Source organism: Poecilia mexicana, unplaced genomic scaffold (genome assembly GCF_051168715.1).
Source record: "Poecilia mexicana isolate PSO_F unplaced genomic scaffold, ASM5116871v1 scaffold_13, whole genome shotgun sequence".
Lineage (NCBI taxonomy): Eukaryota > Metazoa > Chordata > Actinopteri > Cyprinodontiformes > Poeciliidae > Poecilia > Poecilia mexicana.
In genome coordinates, this window is record NW_028263382.1 from 22,800,163 (window position 1) to 22,820,970 (window position 20,808).

The 20,808-nt window shown below is 39.8% G+C and overlaps 1 protein-coding gene across 1 annotated transcript in view; it reads left to right on the forward strand.

Moving 5' to 3' along the window:
• arhgef17 (Rho guanine nucleotide exchange factor (GEF) 17) overlaps positions 1–10,660 on the forward strand; it is an 85,854-nt gene extending 75,194 nt beyond the window's left edge. Inside the window, exons 4-24 of the mRNA XM_088011890.1 lie at positions 910–1,026; positions 1,974–2,066; positions 2,167–2,343; positions 2,442–2,492; positions 2,600–2,709; positions 2,803–2,888; positions 3,005–3,123; positions 3,264–3,471; positions 3,706–3,779; positions 3,945–4,028; positions 4,116–4,219; positions 4,476–4,585; positions 4,782–4,901; positions 4,984–5,251; positions 5,616–5,702; positions 5,968–6,035; positions 6,132–6,280; positions 6,379–6,553; positions 6,823–6,918; positions 7,264–7,446; positions 7,622–10,660. Coding sequence (XP_087868016.1) covers positions 910–1,026; positions 1,974–2,066; positions 2,167–2,343; positions 2,442–2,492; positions 2,600–2,709; positions 2,803–2,888; positions 3,005–3,123; positions 3,264–3,471; positions 3,706–3,779; positions 3,945–4,028; positions 4,116–4,219; positions 4,476–4,585; positions 4,782–4,901; positions 4,984–5,251; positions 5,616–5,702; positions 5,968–6,035; positions 6,132–6,280; positions 6,379–6,553; positions 6,823–6,918; positions 7,264–7,446; positions 7,622–7,836 — 2,694 coding nt within the window. The 3' untranslated portion in view covers positions 7,837–10,660. The remainder of the gene's footprint in view (positions 1–909; positions 1,027–1,973; positions 2,067–2,166; positions 2,344–2,441; positions 2,493–2,599; positions 2,710–2,802; positions 2,889–3,004; positions 3,124–3,263; positions 3,472–3,705; positions 3,780–3,944; positions 4,029–4,115; positions 4,220–4,475; positions 4,586–4,781; positions 4,902–4,983; positions 5,252–5,615; positions 5,703–5,967; positions 6,036–6,131; positions 6,281–6,378; positions 6,554–6,822; positions 6,919–7,263; positions 7,447–7,621) is intronic.
• The last annotated feature ends 10,148 nt before the right edge of the window (positions 10,661–20,808 follow it).

Consider the following 20,808-nt stretch of genomic DNA (forward strand, 5'->3'; position numbering starts at 1 on the left):
TCTCTCTTTCTGTATCTCTCTCTCTCTCCCTCCCCATCTCTTTCTGTCTCTCTCTCTCTCTCTCTCTCTCTCTCTCATTCTCTGTATCTCTCTGTCTCCATGTTGGTCTTCAACCATTTGAGGGAAAATCAGGTCAGGCTGAGTCATCTGGGTTCATGTGTGTGATTGAAGGAGACAGAAAAATACAAGATAAATAGATTGACTGAAGGATTTAGTTTTTTTCTCAGAAACCTGGCAAATTTAGCTTACGGGAAATGTGGCGTGTCTTAGGTTTGCCCTGGTTTGTGTTTCCTGTAACTAGATGGAAGTATTCCTATAAGCAAATAGAGATTTTGAAAATAGTTTTTTTTTTTTTGAAAATTGAGAACAATAACCCCCGCCTCTTGCCTGAAATGTCTCGCTGGAAATAGGCACCAGCACCTTTGTCCCGACCCCACTAGGGACGACGATGCAAAGAAAATGGACGGATGAATGGACGAAGAACAATAAAAAAAAAGTTTTTATGTTTTTTATAACAACCTGCTTGATTTTGCAATGTCAAAGACCTACATTTTCAAGTGTGGCATTTTAAAATGACCTTTCTTTTAAAAGTAATTAACTTAAATCACTTACAGTTTGAAATCTTAGAATCTGAAAGGGTTTTTTGTTGAGGAAAAAAGAAAGTAAACCTGTTTTTGTTGCTTTATTATTAGTATTGGTGGTTTTTTTTGTTTTGTTTTTTTGTTTTTTTCATATTTATTGGTACAGAGATTAAATCTAACACCAAATTTCTGTCCTCATTTTAAATTGAGCTCAAATTACTGCCCATTTATTTCAAAGTTAAAACATCATTTTCAGGCTGATGTTCCTAAACGGGTAATCAGTGTTTTTTTTTTTGGTTTTTTTTTGTTTGTTTATTTCTTCTTGTAGTTCTCCAAAGATGCTCTCGCTGATATGTATTCAGCATACATCGACAATTTCCTCAATGCTAAAGATGCAGTTAGGATCGCAAAGGAGGCCAAACCAGCATTTCACAAGTTTCTGGAGGTGAGTGTCTGACCAAGTTTCTGGTGTTTCTTTTACATGTGTCAGCAGCTGCTCTTTGTTTGTAGGAAAATTAGTTCAAACTTTGAATTCTCTGCTTAGGCAATCAAACCTCTCATCTGAAACATACTGTAATGATAATTATTCAGTGCAGGTATGTTAATAAGTGAGATTTTCTTTTAACCATGTCTGCTCTGGCGCTGCAGTCAAATTTGTGGACAGTAGAACCAGTTCGCCATCTTGTGGTGAAGCTGTGAAGTTCACCACAGATCAGATTTTAGGGAGTTTTAAATTTTAATACTTATGTTACCTGCAGTAGTCCACTAATTAGAGTGTCTTCAGAGAGATGGGCAGGATTCCTAAAAGTACCTCGAGCAGGACTCTTGCCTAACAGTTTTTATTTTCAGAAACAAGCTCAACACTTCGTCCAATTATCATAAACCTTCCAACAAATCATTCACATTGTCGTAGTTTTTCCGGCCAACCAAAATTTCTGCTGGTTTCACTGTGCTGCATTTAATGCCCTGGGTTGTCCTCAATATTGTCCCATTAAAAAATTAATTCAAGCTACTGTTATGGCCTGGCTCATAAACCAAAACCAAAAAACAATGGGAAGCAACACACGGGTGTAACTTAGAATTAGATTTATTTTAATTAGATTTGGCTGGCAAGAAGAAGAAGAAAAAAAAGAGCGAGAGACTTCCAGGAAGTGGTGTGCCTTTTAGTCTTATACTGGCCAGCTGCCTCCATTTCCAATCAACACCAATTTACCTGGAGCTCTGAAACACAAACACATTAACCAGGAGGGAAGGCCTCAGTCCATTTCACCACTTAGATGCTCTCTTGTGTGTGTGTGTGTGTGTGTGTGTGTGTGTGTGTGTGTGTGTGTGTGTGTGTGTGTGTGTGTGTCTGTGTGTCGATCGTCTCTCTCTCTCCCTCTAATCCAAAAGCAAAACATGCGTGAGAACAAGGAGAAGCAGGCTCTGGGCGACCTGATGATCAAGCCGGTGCAGAGGATTCCTCGATACGAGCTGCTGGTTAAGGTGACCGCTTTGTCTGCACTACACAGCTAGAAGTGAGACTTCAGCTGCACTCGGGTGGTATAAAGAGGGATTCATGTTTTTTTTTTGTTACTTGTTCAAGGACTTGTTGAAACACACGCCAGAGGATCATCCAGATCATCTGTTTCTGCTGGACGCGCAGAAGAACATCCACCGACTGGCAGAGAAAATCAACAAGGGGCGTCGCTCTGCTGAGGAGGCGGAGAGGGAGGCCAGGGTTATCCAGGAGATTGAGGCTCACATAGAGGGAGTTGAACATGTGAGATGTTTTGACTTTACATCTACCAACCTGAGCTTGTTCTGCGTCGATTTAGCCTTTTTTTGTTTAATTGCTGTTTTTTTTTTTTTCTTTGACAGATTCTAAATCCACAGAGGAAATTCTTGAGGCAGGAAATAGTCATGGAGGCGGTAAGATTAATGTAGCAAACTCTTTTCTGGTGCATTCAGTAGTATCAAACAAACGTTACAGGAGGAATGTGGTTCAGATCACCTGAGCTGTTCCTGTGTCTGTGTAGAAGACTGTAGGGGGGAAGAAGGACCGATCCCTCTTCCTCTTCAGCGATCTGATCATCTGCACCACCCTCAAGAGGAAGTCTGGCTCGCTGAGGCGCAGCTCCATGAGCCTGTATGCAACAATCATGCGCGCCATCACAGCACGTCTCTAAAGCCCACACTGCCCCCTGGTGTTCAAAAAAAAATAATGCGACCTCTGTTTCAGATACTCTGCTGCCAGTGTGATAGATACCTCCAGCAAATACAAGTTTTTGTGGAAGCTTCCTTTGGAGGATGTGGAGGTGGTGAAAAGTAAGATTTTTTTATTTGTTTAGTTTTTTCTTTTGTGTTATTGTATCAATTCACTTCATGCACGATAAAGAAACTTGTAACCCAATGTTTGAATGTCTCTTATGTTTCTCCTAAAGGTTCTTCTCAGGCAACCAACAGAGAGAGCGTCCAGAAGATGATTACCCGATTAGATGAGGATCTCAGCACTTTGGGTCAGATCAGCAAACTATCAGAGACCCTGAGCTTCCCACATCAGGTACATGTGGCTGTGCATGTACAGAGTTTGGATTGGAAAGTTTAGAAAAATATAGAATTTGCTATTAGTTATCTCCAGCTCTGGAGGAGGAACTAGCGAATCTATCTAACCTCTTCCATCTTTTCATTTGCTCCTCTCAGTCCCTAGATGAGGTCATAAAAGACCTGATGGCATCAGTCCACAAAGAGCTCTCTGAGAAACAGTCTTTGGCCTTTAGCATGACCTTCTTGCCCACAAAGCTGGAGTTCACAACGGCCTCGGCTGAGAGCACCTTCGTTTTTGAGTTCAGCTCGCCCGACGCTCGGTCGAGCTTTGAACAGGCCTTTGAGGATGCCAAGAAGAAGTTGGGTCAGTGAGGAAATCTATCATGTGATCGAATAAATGCTGTCCTACAAGAAACGGGTCGAAGGGGATGAGATTCTTTTCAGTAAACTTTTATGTCTACCTGTAGCTGTGAAGCTACATTTCCTTTCAATTTTGCAAAATCTAAGAAAACTTTACATGTGTTTCATGAATCGGAGCAGCCTCGCTCTACTTGTGGTGTTAAAATCTTCCTGATTATTTTTTTGTGTGTGCTTTTAGCCATGAACAAGGACCAGTGGGACCCAGAGTTCCTGAAGGCAATCCCTATTATGAAGACCCGCAGTGGGATGCAGGTGTGTTTTTTTTTCTTTTCTTTTTTTACACACAAAACAAACTATTGCTGTGTGTGTTTGTTGGATTTTGCTTGTACCAAATAATCATATGATGAGGGGAAAAAGAAACATGTTCTAAAAAAAAAAACAAAAAAACATGTATTTATGATTTGTTTGTTTTTCTAGTTTTCATGTGCCTCGCCCAGCCACAGCTGTCCCGACAGTGGCTGTGAGGTTTGGGTGTGTAACAGTGATGGATATGTAGGCCAGGTAAGAGGACATGGCTAAAGATTACCCGATTACGAATAGCAAATTCAATTTGCAGCCATTCTGAGTGATGTGACGTCTTCGTTGCAGGTTTGCTTGTTGAATATCAAAGATGAGCCCACGGTGGAGGCCTGCATCGCCGTCTGCTCGGCCAGGATCATTTGTATCGCTGCGGTTCCAGGACTCAAAGGAAGGTGGGTGCACAGTTAATGAGCAATCGTTTATTTTTCCTTATTGACATGTTGTCAAAAACAACATGAAACGCGTGTTCTTGAGGACGACACACGTTTGGTTGTAAATTCAATTAAATATGGATCTGAGATTAATATGTCGGAAAATCAGCTGCACTTTACTTTGTTGGACGTATAGAGATCCGGCATACATTTCTAGATGGAGCTGAAATATTTGATGAGTGTGATTGTGAAGCTTTTCACCATGTTGCCCTCTCAGGGATCGTGTGTCAGAACCTGCTCCGACCTCCGGGGCTCCTATTCATCCCCAGCAGCAGCTCGACATCTCCATCTCACCTTCGACCTTGGAGCCAGCGGAGCAGCCAACAGGTCAGCTGCTGCCACAAAACCCTCCTTATAGTCCTGTTTGAATTATGTTTGTGAGGGCGGTGGGAATACGTTGAGATTAGTTTGTCATTTGTGGACCATGTGAGATAAGATCAAGTCGGATCTTTTAATTTCTGATGACGTGATAATGTTAAATAAAAACAAGCCTTCCTTCAGACTGTTGGCTTATCTTCCCCAGGACCAGGGGCAGAGCTTGTGCCATTTGACAGCGACGACTCGGACGACGAAGATTCACCTAGTCCTTCTTCAACCTTGCAGAGTCAGGCCAGTCACTCCACCATATCGTCCAGCTATGGCAGTGAGTAATTGTGCCAGATTTAGCCAGTTGAACCACCAGATTTTGCCAGCTCACCGGACGTTACTCTGTTTGTTTCCTGAAGACGACGAGGGTCTGAGCTCCAAGGACATGGCCACGGAGACCACCAGCAGCGAGGAGGAGCAGGAGTTCCCCGTCCCGAGCTCCTATGGTGCTCCTGGGATGCTGGGAGTAGGCGGGGGGAGTCGCGCCCACACAGAGAGTCCCATGGACGGCCGGGCCATGCGCCGGTCCTCCAGGGGGTCATTCACCCGAGCGAGTCTGGAGGATCTGCTGAGTATTGACCCGGAGGCGTACCAGAGCTCTGTGTGGCTGGGCACAGAAGATGGATGGTAGGGAAATGAACTCTTTTCTTTTCTCTTATTCTCTGTCCCAGTGTCTTTCCTTAAGCCCTTCAACCCATCCTGTCTCTCACAAACCCTTCTACCTTCCTTTCTTTTCTTTTCTCTTTTTCCTTTGCTTCATTCTTTTCTTTCAACGCTCTGAAATTTGAGTTTGTAATGGTATGTGGATTTAACATGAAACTTTTGTAGTTACTGTTTTGTGCTAGAGCACATCCATCCATCCATCCATCCCTCCATCCATTGTCAGCACGTTAATATCCGTGCATTCATGGATATAAAGCAGCTGTTGGATGAGAGGCAGCCAACGTCTTGTCCAGGTTTCTTGATCAATTGTAACATCTGTCTGTTTCAGCATACACGTGTACCAGTCCTCAGACAACATTCGGAACCGTAAAAACAGCATGAAGATGCAGCACTCAGCCTCCATCCTTTGTATATTGTAAGTCTGCCTTTTTGCACTTACAGCTCATCGGTCTTTGAAAGTCTTTATTTTGTTTTCTTTATTTATTTGACCTTTAATTGTAGAGGTTGTCTCATTGAGATCCAGAGATGTCATTTCCAACTCAGAGTTGTTTTGATAAAAAGGAAAAATAAAATCCTTTTACTGATAGTTCAGAAACACAGTCTATGAAGGCTGAGTCATTTGAAACTTGTAACTTGATGTTTTTAATTTCAACTTTTGTTTTTATCCCCTCTAACGTCAGGTACTTTGACAACAAAGTGTTTGTATCATTAGCAAATGGAGAGGTTATCGTCTATCAGAGAGAAGCAGGTGAGCTAACGACTAAAAAAATATTTAAAAATTGCTGAATAGTTGTTGTTTTTTTTTTGTATGTACAGCATTTTTCATTTTAAACTCAATCTCCAGGAAGTTTCTGGGATCCTCAGTCTTCCCAGACGTTAGTTCTTGGCACGCCTAGTAGTCCAGTTACCAAAATGGTTCCCGTTGGTGGGAAACTGTGGTGTGGCTCACAAAACAGAGTCGTTATCATCAACACTACTACACTGGTACAGGAGGTAAGCTCGGCAAAGCTCTGGATGAAGACTTTACACACAAGATGGCAAAACGAGCGTAATGGCGATCTGGATCACTGGTTTTTCTCCCTCCTTTGCAGCACTGGTTTCAGGTCGGCACTGACAGTAATCGCTGTGTTACGTGCATGGTGGCGTATGGGCAGGGTGTGTGGCTGGCGCTGCAGGGCAGTGCACAGGTCAGGTTGTATCACGCGCAGACCTGGGAGAGCCTGACGGAGGTGGATGTGGCACCGGCTGTGCACAAAATGCTTGCAGGTGAGCATAGATGGTTTCTGAGCTTATACAGAGGGTTTTAGTTGTACGCAGTGGCTTGAGCTTTTGTTTGTTTGGTCACAGTACAACCATAATCTGTGATGCATTTTACTGAGATTTTATGTGACTGTCGAGTAGTAGTGTAGAGGTTTAAAGCAGGGTAAAGTCATAAAACAACATCCCATGCTTTGAACATCTCGCTCATCAAAAAATGGCTTAAAAAAATCTATCGCATGTTTTTTTTTTTGTTTGTTTTTTAAACCTTTATTCAGGTGCAGATGCAATCATTAGACAGCACAAAGCTGCCTGCCTCAGGATCACAGCCTTGTTGGCCTGCAAGGACCTGCTGTGGATCGGCACCAGTGCAGGTGAGGACACGGAGTTTGTCTATTTAACTGCGGTGGTCCTACAGTCGCACAATGCTAATGGAACAATGACTGCAGAAATGCAACATAAATCTGCACAATAGCAATTCAACATTACTGAAATCGGATGGGGAAAAAAGAAACCCACAGTAATAAGCCGTCTCATATTGTATTGTGGCTTGCAAATTTACGTTGAGATTTTAAATTGTAATTCTAACATTTCTGGCCTGCAGAATCTGAAGCCGATTTATTGTATGAATTCTAAGTTTGAGTTTTTGTATAAGTTTTCAAAATTCAAGGTCCTTAGGTGGTAGACCCTGATTTTCAAAGAGATTTGATATTCTTCAGGAGTGGTCCTTACACTGGCGATCCCGACAGTGAGCACAGGAACTGGTGCCGGGACTCTTAAGTCGCCTCTGGTTCCGATCGGATCGGCTCACGGTCACACAGGGCACGTTCGGTTTCTGACTTCAATTGAGCTACCAGAAGGATTTGACATGAACTTCCCTCCAACAACAACAGACTCCACAGGTACTTTGTTGCTTTAGCAAAAACAAACAAACAAAAAAACTCCTTCACGTTTACAGAGCTGTGAAAAATTATTTTTAAGTCTTTGCTTTTTTTTTTTTTTTTTTTTGCAATTAAGTATTTCAGATGAGCAAATTCTATTATCGAAGAAAAATAACCCCAGTTTATCTGGATCTAGGCAATCGGCCTCTGAGCAGCAGCAGCAGCGTAGACGACGGGAGCCTCCAGAGGCGAGACTCCACACACCACAGGACCTCCACACACATCCCAGTGAAGACCAACCACCTCGTCATTTCTGGTGGAGACGGCTACGAGGACTTTAGGCTGACCAACAGCAGTGAAACCATCGGTCGAGATGACAGCACCAATCACCTGTTGCTCTGGAGAGTCTGAGACAATCAAACACCCCGTCTGACCAATCTCCCTCCAGCACCTTTAGGCGTTTTTTTTTGTTGTTGTTTTTTTGCTCAGTCCATCCGTCTCTATGTGCTATGACACGAAAGAGATATAAGACAATTGAAGTTCCAAAAACAAGCGTGCACAGACGGACTTATTTTCAAACTGAGGACAAATAAAGAACTTACACAGGCGGATCTGGATTCTTCAGGGTGTCTGTGCACAAAAACAGGAGGATTGAGTCATGTGATGTGATTGAGGCATTGCATTTTCTTTGAAATGTAGTGTTTTTGAACTTGAAATACTTCAGTCCATCGTTTCATCCGCAGATGATCAGCTGTAACAATGTACATTAAATGTAACATAGCTCAGAATGGTAGTTTGAAATTCTTATTTTATTTTAGTTCTATTTTTTCAGCTGAAATTTAATGCTAGCCTTAATATCAGATGTATTGTCAGATTTTTCTGATTCCAGTCAGGTGGTGATTATCTGTTTTCACAATGGCTAGTCATAGTTGTGAAACTGCAAATGTCCTTCTTCCTCCACTAGAGGGAGCGTTACGGCGAAACATTGCACACAGCCTTATTAAACAATAAAAAAAGAACATATGATTTTTTGCAGAAAATCACATTTGGTTGGCTCGGTCAGTTTTACTTTTGCTGTCAGTTTAAGCTTAAAATGTGTCCCACTGGGAAGTGAAATATAAGTGCGTTCCTCAACACAGTCATGCCAAAGCCTTGTATACGTTAATGATATGTTTTGTATTTTTTTTGCCATGAAAAGTCAGCTGAAGTTCTGTCATGAACCTCTTCACTGATGACGCTAAGCTGCGGACGCAGAAATAGTTGTGTACAGTATTTATGCTTTTAATTTTAGCGCCTTCTTTTGCAGCACTTAATTTATACAAGATGTAGCCTTCCTCCACTTTTTTCTGTTGGAAATTATGAAAACAGAGGCTCTGACTTGATTATGAGAGTGAATTAAAACAAGCGGTTTAGCTCCATTCCCTCATGGTCACAACAGTTCATAGTGCAGGGTTTGGACTAGACCAAAAATTATGTTTTTCGCTGTAGGATAAATGTCCCACGGTTTTGCCTTGTACAGTACCAGAAAGCAGCTTTTGGACTGCTTGAGCACAGTCACTCTGATGCCTGTATGTGTGCCAAATATGCTTCATAGTTTTTTTTTTTTTTTTATTATCTTACAAAAACCCCAAATCCAGAGGGAGTTTTACACCTGGTATTTACAAACAAGATAGTTTGTCAGTAGGACAAATGCTTAGTGCCTACGCATTTCTTCAGGAGGCTTAAAGGTTAAGGCCATTACACACAAGTAAAAGTCACCTGTCCTTGATTTCTTGTCCTTGCACACGCTCTCGTAGGTGTTAGCCTCAGGCTTTGGGGGTTAAGTGGTGATTGTCTTTGATCCCTCAAAGCCTTGAAAACCTCATTGCACTTTATCAGCCATCTGGGCTCTTCACCTCAAGATTCTCACTTCCAAATACATCCACATTTGGCTCTTTCTCCCTGTGAAATAACTAAGAGAATCAGTTTAGCTGCTTTAGCCGCTAACTAGCCAGTTAGCGTCTGTTAGTGTAGATGTGGATTCATTTCCTCAAGTGCATTTATTTAGGTGAGATGAATAAAAGGAGATGCCTTTTTTTTTGCCCTGTTTTCTGCCTACTTTGTTGGTTTACGAATCAGGCTAAGCTATGCTTACTACCCACATAGTTGTCTTCGATTTTATTGCTAACCTTTTTTTTTTTCCATCCCCAGCACAAACGATTACTTTCAAGAAGAATCCGTAAAACATTCCTTATTGTTGATGTGAGGTAAATGTTTGTTTTTAAACCGCATGATCAGTCAAAACGTTGACTTTTGTGTTTTCTGTATGTAAAATATACATTTATGCTGGCTATAGGAGGTACACATACTGTTCTTTTCGATGAACTCCACAAACAGGTAGCAGAAAAGCACTCAAAGATGGTAGCCTGTATTGTGTTTTCACGTTCTCTGACCAGAACTGTAGTTTTGGCAATTTCTTTTTTTTTTTTTGCGTTGTGGTTGTAATAAATAATTTCAGTTGAATGTTTTTAATAGATTCAAATGAAAAGAGTTAATCAGAAGTAACACCTATTAATAATTCCAGAAGAAGTAGATGGAAATGAGCGAAACGGATCTGCTAAGACTCCTTACGAAACGTTAGATCCTAAATATGAAGGTATGAATATCGATCTGCATATTACTTTAAACGTGACCAGGAGAAGGAGGCGAATGGTAACAATCGGTGTCATCCCAACTTTTCCATAAATCTCACTGACATGTACATGACTACATGTGAACTAAGTCGTATTGATGTAAATATTGGTATATATACTGCTTTATTTCTGTAAATAGTGCACTCACGGTCCTCAATTGTTGATATAAGTCGTATGGCATATTTTTATATGTTTCTGTGAAGTTTGTCTGTGTGTATTCCCCCCCTTTAGTCCTCTGCATGCGCCTTCAGTCATAAAAAAAAAAAAAACCTTTGAACTGTCAGAAAGAAAAAAAAATTGCCTCTGACAAAAGATTTGTAATAAACAGATTTCTGTTTTATTGATGGAGTTGCATTTATGGTAGCTTCAAAATGTTTGCTTTGTTGCTTATATTTCTGCAGGGAGGAAAAGCAACATCAGTTTTTGCTCCGCTGACCTTCTGTTTTCCTCTGCCTCTGGTTGACATATTGTCATGGCTGCAGTCTATTGGAGTTTCTTCTTGTATGTAGCTGCTCTAGTTTTGTCACTTTGGGTTCCTCTGTAAAATAAATCATTTCACTGGGGCCAGCTTGTGTTTGTTCTCTTGACTTACAGCTTTAGCTTATAGTACTTTATTCTAGGTAAAACTACTGAGAACAGGATTGTGAGTATTTCGCCTTTTGTAAAGCGTTTCTATTTTTAATACTGAATATTTATTGAAGATGCTCGTAATTCAAAAACAATGTATGTCATCTCTCAAGTCTATCAGGACAAACAGCTGATCATCAATGAAAAGACACGTTTCGGCAATAACAACTATAGCAGTCTCTACAATTTTTGTTGTGTGGAAGTTGTTTTACTCTTTGTGTTGTCATTTCTGTTCAGTTAATGGTTTTGGACTGATCTGTTAACTATTCCCTTCAGGTTGAGCTCTAGACTTTGACTAGGTCATAGAAACAACTTGGTTATTTTCTTGTTCAGTCATTCTGCTATAGATTTGCTTCTAATCTTGAACAAATCGTTCTGCTGCGAGACAGCTTTAGTGTCGAGCTTCACTTCTTGGATAGTCTCCTATCCGACTCCAGATTTTTTTGTGCAGTGGACGTTGTTGCTGGCACTGGTGACTTCAAGGTGCTCAAGTCATGTTGGGGGTGAAAAAAACAATCCAAAATCATCAACCTTCTTCCTCTATGCTTGACGGTCTTATAACAGTTTGCGACGCTGTGCCTCATATTTAAACAGCAATTTATTTTGACATGTTTCAAGACTTCAAGTCTAAAGGCTTGTTTAGATGTTACTTTCTGAACTAATATTCAGTTTCTTTGTTTTGTTCAAACTAATACTATCCAGAATGTTAAAAACAATATCCTGTGGGCATTGCATGGTCTGTTTGCCTTGAAGAAAAAAAAGAAGAAAAAAAATCTCCCTAGAATATTTGTGAATATTAATTAGTAATTAACATAATTTAACATAATTTATTTTCACAGTAAAATTATGTACTCATTATTATATATATATATATATATATATATATATATATATATATATATATATATTTTTTTTTTTTTTTTTACAGTAACACAAATTAGAAAATAAATGTCCTAACATGTATCTTTAATACATGTTTTATTCCTTCCACTCTGTTTAATTTAATTCAAATCAATGTTCACATTCATCAAAAAGCAACTCAAACCTGGACACAAAGTTACCTCTGTGGCTCATTCCTTCAGCGTTACTCAGCAAAACATTTAAGCCCCACTGACCCACAATAAATTGCTTTGTAACACTGCAGTCCAACAAACAGCCATTCCTTCATGAAGACTCACACATGCTCACAACGAAGATCTGCAGGATGACTAACAAGGCTGGAAAAACAGCAGCACAAAGCTCCATCTGTCTCATCAAAATGAGCAACTGATACTGAAAATCATTCACTGGTGGAATCCTTTCATTCATTTATTTTTATATTTCAAAGCCTGATCTATGCCACATGTTGCCACTGAACATATCTGGAACATTTTTAAGCTATTGGTGCAAATTGTCGCAATAACTAAGTTATATATGAGTCCACAGAAAGACTCAGTTACTCATTTGGAAATTCTGTGAGAAAATGAGGGAAACTTCAAATGGAAATGGCTCCAAGTTGAAAGGGACAGAATGATAATCAATTCAGCATTTATGGGAAACTTGATCAACACTAAGAGGCCGTCTTCTTCTGTGCTTCATCTCAGTGAAAACTCGCCTTTTTCCTAATAGACCAAATTAGTGAACTTATAAGTCATCTCTGTCAAAAGAAAGAGGTAATAAAAACTTAAATAGTCTGAAGTGAGTGCAAACATTTTTTTAAAGATTTCGAAAGGTGAGCACAGCTGTATATCAATAATTCAGAGCACCATAAAGTAACTGATGAGATAACTTTGGACTTTGTAAAAGATGGTAGATCAACACCAGCTTCATGAAATGTCTCCTCAAATCATCAATGTAGCAGAAATTCCCTGGAGCTCAAATAATTTGGTTTCCGCCTCTCCGCTCTGGGAGCTTGCTTTCTGAATGAAGGTCTGTAGTTTCTGACCTATCTGTCAGGACACAGACTGCAGCTGCAGTCTGTGTCCTGTAAACATTTACTCTTGTGACGTTTGAATAGTTATCCCAGCTAATTATGCATTTTTTTTTTTTGTACAAGGATATTTTTTCCTTCCACTTCACTTTTTATTACTATGTTTGGATACAGCACTCAGTGAATAACCGATTCTGTAGCAATTGTCATCCCCCCCCCCCCATCATTTATTTCTTTAACTTTTCAAATACATTCCGCTTTATTCGTATTTTTGCTTCTTGTATTTAAAACTTTGGCTCCATTTGAATATTTAGTAGATATCGAGCTCTTTGCGTCTGTTTGACAACTACAAGCTGTCATTATGCAGCAGACTGTGACCCGCCGCCCCTCGCCTGGGAAGCGCACGCACAGTGACGCACCGTGAGCTCACTTGACTTTGAGCCAGCTCAGCGTTTGTGCCCTCTCTTTCTCTTACACACACTCACACACACACACACACACACCGCAGAGAGACAGAGAAAGAGAGGGGGGCGGGGGGATCCTCGCGTATACCGGCTTTGTGGTTTTCATCCCCTATCAAGCGTTTTACCAGCACCTGCCGGCTCAGCTCAGCCCCGTGGAGCCCATGACGATAATTATGCTCGTTTTCAACTTTTAACTTCAGCTACATTCATTCACCGAACCGGTAAGTTTGCTTGAAGTTCCCTTTAAACGTATAAGGAAGCAGCTAGAGGTCTGCTGAAGTAGGTAGTTAAGTTTTCTCTTGAGGGATGTAATTCCCCACAGAGCCTGCGCAACACCGGCATCACCGTTTTTACGCATGATGGTGGTTTGACTTTTCTTAGGATTACACGGCTGGTCTGAGCTTGTAGTAACGCGGTAACAGTAATTGTTAAAAGCTGATAGTTGCACTCCGGCTCAGAGGCGGCAAAATATTTTTTGAGGCCTTGAGGAATTGGGGATGAAAGAGTGTCCACGATTGACCATTTGTGGACTTAACACAACTCTTAAGAGGTGACTCACTAATTACTTGCATATCGACTATGAGAGAAGTTATATTGATTTACTTTATATTTTTCTTGCCTAAAAATTTAAAGATAAGAAATCTTCCTCATTACAAACTTGTTTGTTGAGTCATTAAAGAGAAAGAAAAAAAAACCATCTTTTCAACTGTCTTCTGGTTCATAGGAAGCAACGGTCAAATATATTTCCATGGCTGAAATCACTAAAATCACACATTTTCATAACACAAGATCTCGAGGTCTGGCGTTGCAGACCCCTGAGTGACATAAAAGGTCTCGGTCCTCGTAAGCCTACCACAGTGGAAAATAATCAGTTATGACAAAAAATAAATAAATAAAAATTAGCATTCAAAACTCTAAAATGTTCAGGTTAGATGTAATTTTTGCTCCTTTGCTCCTGTTCTGACTAGCATTGTTACTCTGATCCGCTCAGAGCCCAAACACTTTATATTAGGGAATCATGCAGTGATTATATGAGTCTCTCTTTTCTCCACATAGGGTTTCCTGTCTTGGAAATTCAAGTTTTTCCACAGGCCAGGAGTGGGACCTTGAGCAGCTTAAAGGTCCACCTGTACTCCAGGTCAGCCATGCTTGCTTTGTAATGGAATAACTGTATCTTAAAGCTCTCCCCATGAAGTGGGGAGAGTATCTCATGGTGCGTCGATATGGGTAGTCTATGTAATGACCTCAACTTGCCATGTGATCCTCCTCCTCCTCACTTTTTAATGAGGTTTGTGGTCCAAACTTTGTCTCAGACTGTATTGTTGGGTATCGTTGGCCTGGGTGCATCTAATCAGTTTAGAGAGGCCAGCTGTAACAAATTAAGAAATTGTTAAGTATAAAATACAAAAAGAACTTGTTTTTTTGTTGTTTTTTTTTTACAATATATTTTTACTCTTGTATTTTGTAATTGACTTTGTCTCATCATTTGCCATTTCATACTACAGTGGTTTTGGCAGGATGCTCTACTGACCCCAATGAGCATGCTCACACTCATTAATCCGCCCCAGATGAGACTGTCATCTTTAGCAGCGGGCATCCATTGTCTGAGTTTAAATTCCAACATGTTGGTTTCAGTATGAGGCTTTTGACCTCTCCGTTTCTCTCACACATCTGGAGGCACACACACACACACACAATCTGCACACATCCATCGGCAGAGGATAGTGATATATTAGCTTTCCAATAAAATAATCAAGGATTTGTAAGTTTTATCTAAGCCAAAACAGTCTGAGACCTTGCGTCCAAATCAGCCAGGTCTTTATTAAAAACAAAGATCTCTGCCACATCATTTAGAGGAATACTATCATACACACAGGATTGGTTTCAGAAGAAGTTTTTGAACCCACACAACATGACAAATGCATAGGGAGCGAAGCTAAAATCTATGTCAATGACAAACGATAGAGGGGAACGTCGCCCTCATTGCTGCAAATTAGACCCAAATTCTTCTATCCATTTCTTGCATCATTCTTCCATCAATTGTTAACAAGATACTTGAACTCCACTTGGGGAAAAACCTGGCCTCTGGGGTCAATCTTAGCCACCTCGTCTTTTTTCTGGTCTCAGACTCAGAGGAGCTGACTCAGGGAAGCGCGGATTAATTTCAAGAAAGAGCTTAGTGTGTTCAGTTGAGGTGCAACGTGAGTTTTAGTTTGGAAGGATACACTCTTGAGCAGTTTTCTCATGAAGAGAAGCGGAAAAATTCAAGACAGCAGGATGAAAATTGCACAAGCAACACAAAATGAAAAAAAAGTATCAGCATCACATGATAAACAGTACACCCTAAAATATCTCTGCTGCTCCAGGTGCTGCCCTCTATTTGAGCTTTAAAGAAATTAGTGCAGGAGATCCATAACTGAACAGGAACAGGGTTATTTATTGAATAGACTTTGTTTTTATCTCCGATACCCTCTGTGCTAACCTTAAATGCTGGAGGTGATCATAAAGTTAGGTGGGCTTGTGTGCATCTCTGTCTGAGCGCGTGCGAGGCCATGTAAGAGTCAAAGACGTGAACTAAGCCCTAATTAAGCCATCAATCCTGTCATCTGTCTCCGCATTCTTTGAGCCAGTGTGGTTGGGAGTTCTGCCCGGCGTCCTTCCATGCCCGTGGCTCCACTGCCTGCCTCTCCAATGTCAGCCGGGGGATCCTGTGCCAAAAGAAATTCCCTCTATATTACCAGTCAACAGATCCCGATCCAAGCTTGCTCGGTCAGCATCCACGCATGGTGAAAGGGCTGGATAATTACAGGGGCAACCTGAACAGACGCAGCTACGAGCGTGCAGACAAACTCACCTCCTGATATCCTCACTCGCTCACAGCACACATGCAGGGCACACGCAGGCTTAATTAGAACGCTGACAAACACGATCTGTTGTGCATTTTCCTTCCTTTGCATTCTTCTAACAGAACCACCTTTTTTGTTTTTATTGTGCATGGGATATTCTTTTTCAGTAGGTGGGGAAAATAAAAGTCATTCTGCTGAGGGTTTCCATCATACTCTGTTGAAAATCAAGCTGTGAGAAGTGAGTCACTTCCAGGATGTGTCTTCTCCTGGAAGTGACACAGGATGGGTAGCTGAAGTTTACCCAATGCTGATCCTGGTGTGTTTTGTCATGTTTTACCGCTAGTTATCTTAGAAAAAACGCAACGGCAGCTACATACAAGGGAGGCTTTAAGGGTTAAGGCCATTATAAAAGTTAAATGTTTGGCTAATTAATTTTTTCTAAAATCACATCTGTTGTGCTTAGGGGAGACTGTTGTCCTTTTGGAACATCTATTCATGTCTATCTACTGATTATTTAGGGGTGTAGTCAAAGAATATGCAGGTAGTAGATCTTATTATTGTACCAGCAACCTGCAAAATAGGCCCTCAGCTTAATGCTGCCACCACTGTGCTCTTTTTAGGCTTGAAAACCTTACTTTGAGTGCTCCACGTGTACTTCTAGTCATTGCATCCACATAGGTCAATCTTTGTTTCACTTAACAGTGAGTTTCTCCAAAAGGCATTTAGCTCATTCACATGGGCCTCCACCATTTTCAGTCCAATATCAAGTTGTTGGGCTTTGAAAGAAGATTTTCTTTCTTGGTCCTTCTAATTCATGGTTGTCCAACAGAAAATGCCTGATTTTTCTGCAACTTCCTCTAAATATTAGTGGCAGTGTATTTATAAGTAATTAAATGTGTGTAAATTAGAGAAAATCCACTGTAAATGAATAATTGTGTGCCAAATTTTTTGTTTTTAAAAAATCATTTTGGTTGTTTTCATTTAATCATTTAAGAGTTCAGATGCACCAAGCAGAACCAATGCGGTGTTATTGTTCATGACCAAATTATATTACACAAGCGCACTTTACAACTCAGAGAAGCTGAAAAAAAACAGCACATTTTCTGATTAAGGACAAACAACTGTCAACAAGGAGTTTTATTTATTTATTTTTTATTATTATTATCTCTTTTCAAGATCTGCAGAAGTCACACAAAAAAAAGCCCAAAGTAAAGTCACCAAGTGAAACTTTAGAGTGTTGGCTCACCAGTTTACATACGGAAAGAAAACGTGTGTGGTTATTTTTTCTAAAAGTCAATAAACTCCTGTTGTTTTAGTCTTCCAAGCAAAATTGCTGATTTACATGTTGGCAGGAAATGACCCCTATAAGAATACATTATTTCTGTTTTCATTGTTTATTTTTCTGGACTGCCATTAACATAGTTCGTTTTAATATAGCACCTGTAAAAACCTTGGCACTATATGATTCAGAGTGAAAGCAGATCTTGCTTGACCCAATAACCTCCGCTCTCTTTCTGACCCATCTTCTTTGTCACTTTCTACTGTATCCTATTAACTCACACAGGTTTTTTTTTTTGGTTTTTTTTAAGCTAAAGAAGCAGGGTCTGGTTAAGGACAAGTAGTTCTGGGAATAACCACAATCTACCAGTCGGACCTGCTGGTGACCTGCTGCTGGCTTTAAGCTGCCAGAGCAAATCATATAGCACATGCGAAACAAGTTCTTTATAACAAGGCAGAAGTGAGTGGGAGAGCCAGGATTTTTTCTGCGTGTGTGTGTGTGTGTTTGTCATGTTTTGATGAGCATGCAGTCCTTCATATTTAAAGTGCTCCAGATAGCCTGCAGAGTATTTTCAGTGTGGCAGAGCGGTGCAGGAAACGGAACCTCTCATTTCTGTTAGCTAAAGTTATTGAGTCAAATTCAAAGCAAACCGTTTTTAGACCTTTGAAGATATGTTGGTGTACATGTGCTTGTCTGTGGTTAGTTTTTTTTTTTTTTTGTGCTCATTGGGGGCAAATAAAAGGGCTGTAAGATTATATTGTTTCACCTCTGTCAATATTATTTAATTCAGATAATGACTCATGTGCTTTTCACAGACGGTGCTTATTAAGGTACTCTGGTTAAGGTTTAAATTGTGATGGTTTGGTGTTTTGCAGTGGTTGGTACCTACAAAATGGTTCAATGAAATACAAAAGAGGCATGATCAGGAAGAAGAGTGTTTTTCTGTGAAACTGTTTTCAGGCCTAAGTGGATGACTGGCTCATCAGCTGCTTCAAGTTTCCAAACAGTTATCATGGATTTGGAGAATTACTGCTTTGATTCCAGCTTTTCTCCTGCCACAAGTCGAGGGGACTAGAATAACACCATATAAATCTAGTCCACCTACCATTTAAGTTCACTAAATTATCCCAATATTTATGCACAGAAAAGACTAGCATTTGAAAAACAGTTTGGTAGTTATATCTCTCTTTCTTTCTGCAAATCTTGTTCCTATTTTGTTATCATTGTTTCTGTTTCAACCACACATCTGTTTTCACTCTTTGCAAACGTAAAGATTTAGAGATGGATGACTAATGGGGATGACATGGTAAAAGTCCTGTTTTCCTCACCTGAGGTCAACTTCTTAAAAAGATTTCTCACATGACTAAAACAATCATTAACTGAATCCTTCATATTTGTTTCACAAACTGAAGCAACAAGCTTCAAGGGCTATTTTCACACGTAGGATTGAGAAAATAGGATTTGTTTAGTGTGAATATGTCCTGACATAATGTAATTGTAGACTGCTGAAGTCAACAAAAGTAGAGCTGATTTGCATCATCATCATCGTTTACACTGATAAAAATAGCTGTGAAAGAAGGTTAAAGACCAATTCATAAAACAAGTTGGTTATAAATAACGATTAGTCTCTCATATAGATATAATATATTTTTTTTTTTATAAAATTGTTTTATTATTATTTTACATATTTCTCACACGCTGCAATTTCAGTCGTTATGGAATATCTTGTTTTGAAATCAGCTTCCTTATAATCGCCTTTGGTTTATTTTAATCCCCTTAAAGAGCCATTTGTTTATTTATTTCTTTATTTTTTTAGTGACGTCAGGATATTTTTACACCTTTTCAAAATGAAATGTGAATCTGGACATCCACACTGCACAGAACACAGAAATTAAAATAACCAAAATTTTAAATAAAACTAATTTTCCAAAATTTCATAATTATTGTACATTTCAAGACTGACACAAAGCAGCACAAAGGATTTCTGACCTTATGTTGACAATAATAATGTAGCGCTAAACTTATAACCTCCAATAAAATGTAGAATCTCTTTTGTAATGATGGAAAGCCAGGGATCTTTTTTGGTCTTGATTGTTTTGTTTGCATGCTATTCAAATAGGAGGAACAAATACTCATGCACATCTGATTCTGAAATATTATCTTCTACAGGTAAGGGTACGTTCTACCCTTACCGTCTCTCCTCTACTCTCTCTGATCAAATCAGCTTGTTTTGTTACAACTGATAATGCATAGCGACGTATGCCAGCAGCAGTACAGAGGGCCTGTTTATCACTTCATACTGGTGCACAGATGCTGTGGAAATCATGACTGATGCGACACAGGCCTAGGGACAGAGAGGAAGAGTGACAGAGAAATCCAAGGACTAATGACACCTGCCCATTTATCAGACTTGCTTCCCATAATGAGACATTGTCTAAACACCAACGTACAAAGTGTTGGCGTAAATCAGCCTTTCTTTTGCCAGTAATGGGCACCTCCATGAAGCCAAACAGAGGGTATGGTTCTCCCGATCACGTCGGTGTCATACATGTGCGTATTATCTTCACGTCCACCAAATGTCTGATGAATGGCAGAGTATAATTACCTTAAACCTTTCTTTTGCCACCTCAGTTCTTTTCCATTGCATTTTCCCACCGTAGAGAATAAGCTCATGCTCATGTGCATCACAAGGAGGTGTTCCCCAGGGCTATGACATTGTATGCGACTTGGTGGGTTTATTGGGCAGCCTCTACTGACGTCATTTGACGTACTTCCATCATCAGTACGAAGGAAATCTGTCTGTGGACATGAAAAGTTAGATAAAACTTAACATAGTGGCTTAGCTTTCTTGTCTTTGCTTTAAAGTTACTATATATATATATATATATATATTTTTTTTTCTTTCTTTTTTTATATATACACGGTGCAAACCTTTTTACATAATTTTTATCGTAAACATGTGGCATTAGGGTTTGAAACTGACCTACAACCTCACTGGTTGAAGTGAGGATTGTAGTCAAAACCCTAAAATGACTACTAAAATTACATTTGACTGGGGCCTGCCCAACATTACACATTACTTCAAACCCAGCATTTCTGACATTTAACAAGTCTCTGCATTTGACACAGTCTACCACCAGAGTGCAATGACTGAAGCTCATCCAAATCATTGGAGTTATGGCTGATCTGGTTCACAACCTCAATGGAATGGCCAAACCTCATTGACAGAAAGATTTAAACCGAGACTTGCAACTATTAGCTTCACACATGTGGTTCTCACTCACGGTGCAAAATAAAAATATAAAATAAAGACAGCGGATAATTGTTTGTTTTTGTTTTGGTTTTTTTGTTTTTTTGTAGAAAATTTTCAACCTTCATACTAAGGATTTTAATTCACACTCAAAAATTCTGAGAAATAATAAATTTATGTAAGCTAAATATGAATAGTCACAGGAAATATGTATTTTTCCCACAATGCATTGCGCCTGTTTGTATGGAGAAACAATGCAAGCAGAGCTTCATTATACCACCCACTGGCTCTTCAGTGTTGGTATTTTTTGTGGAATATACCAACACTGAAGAACTC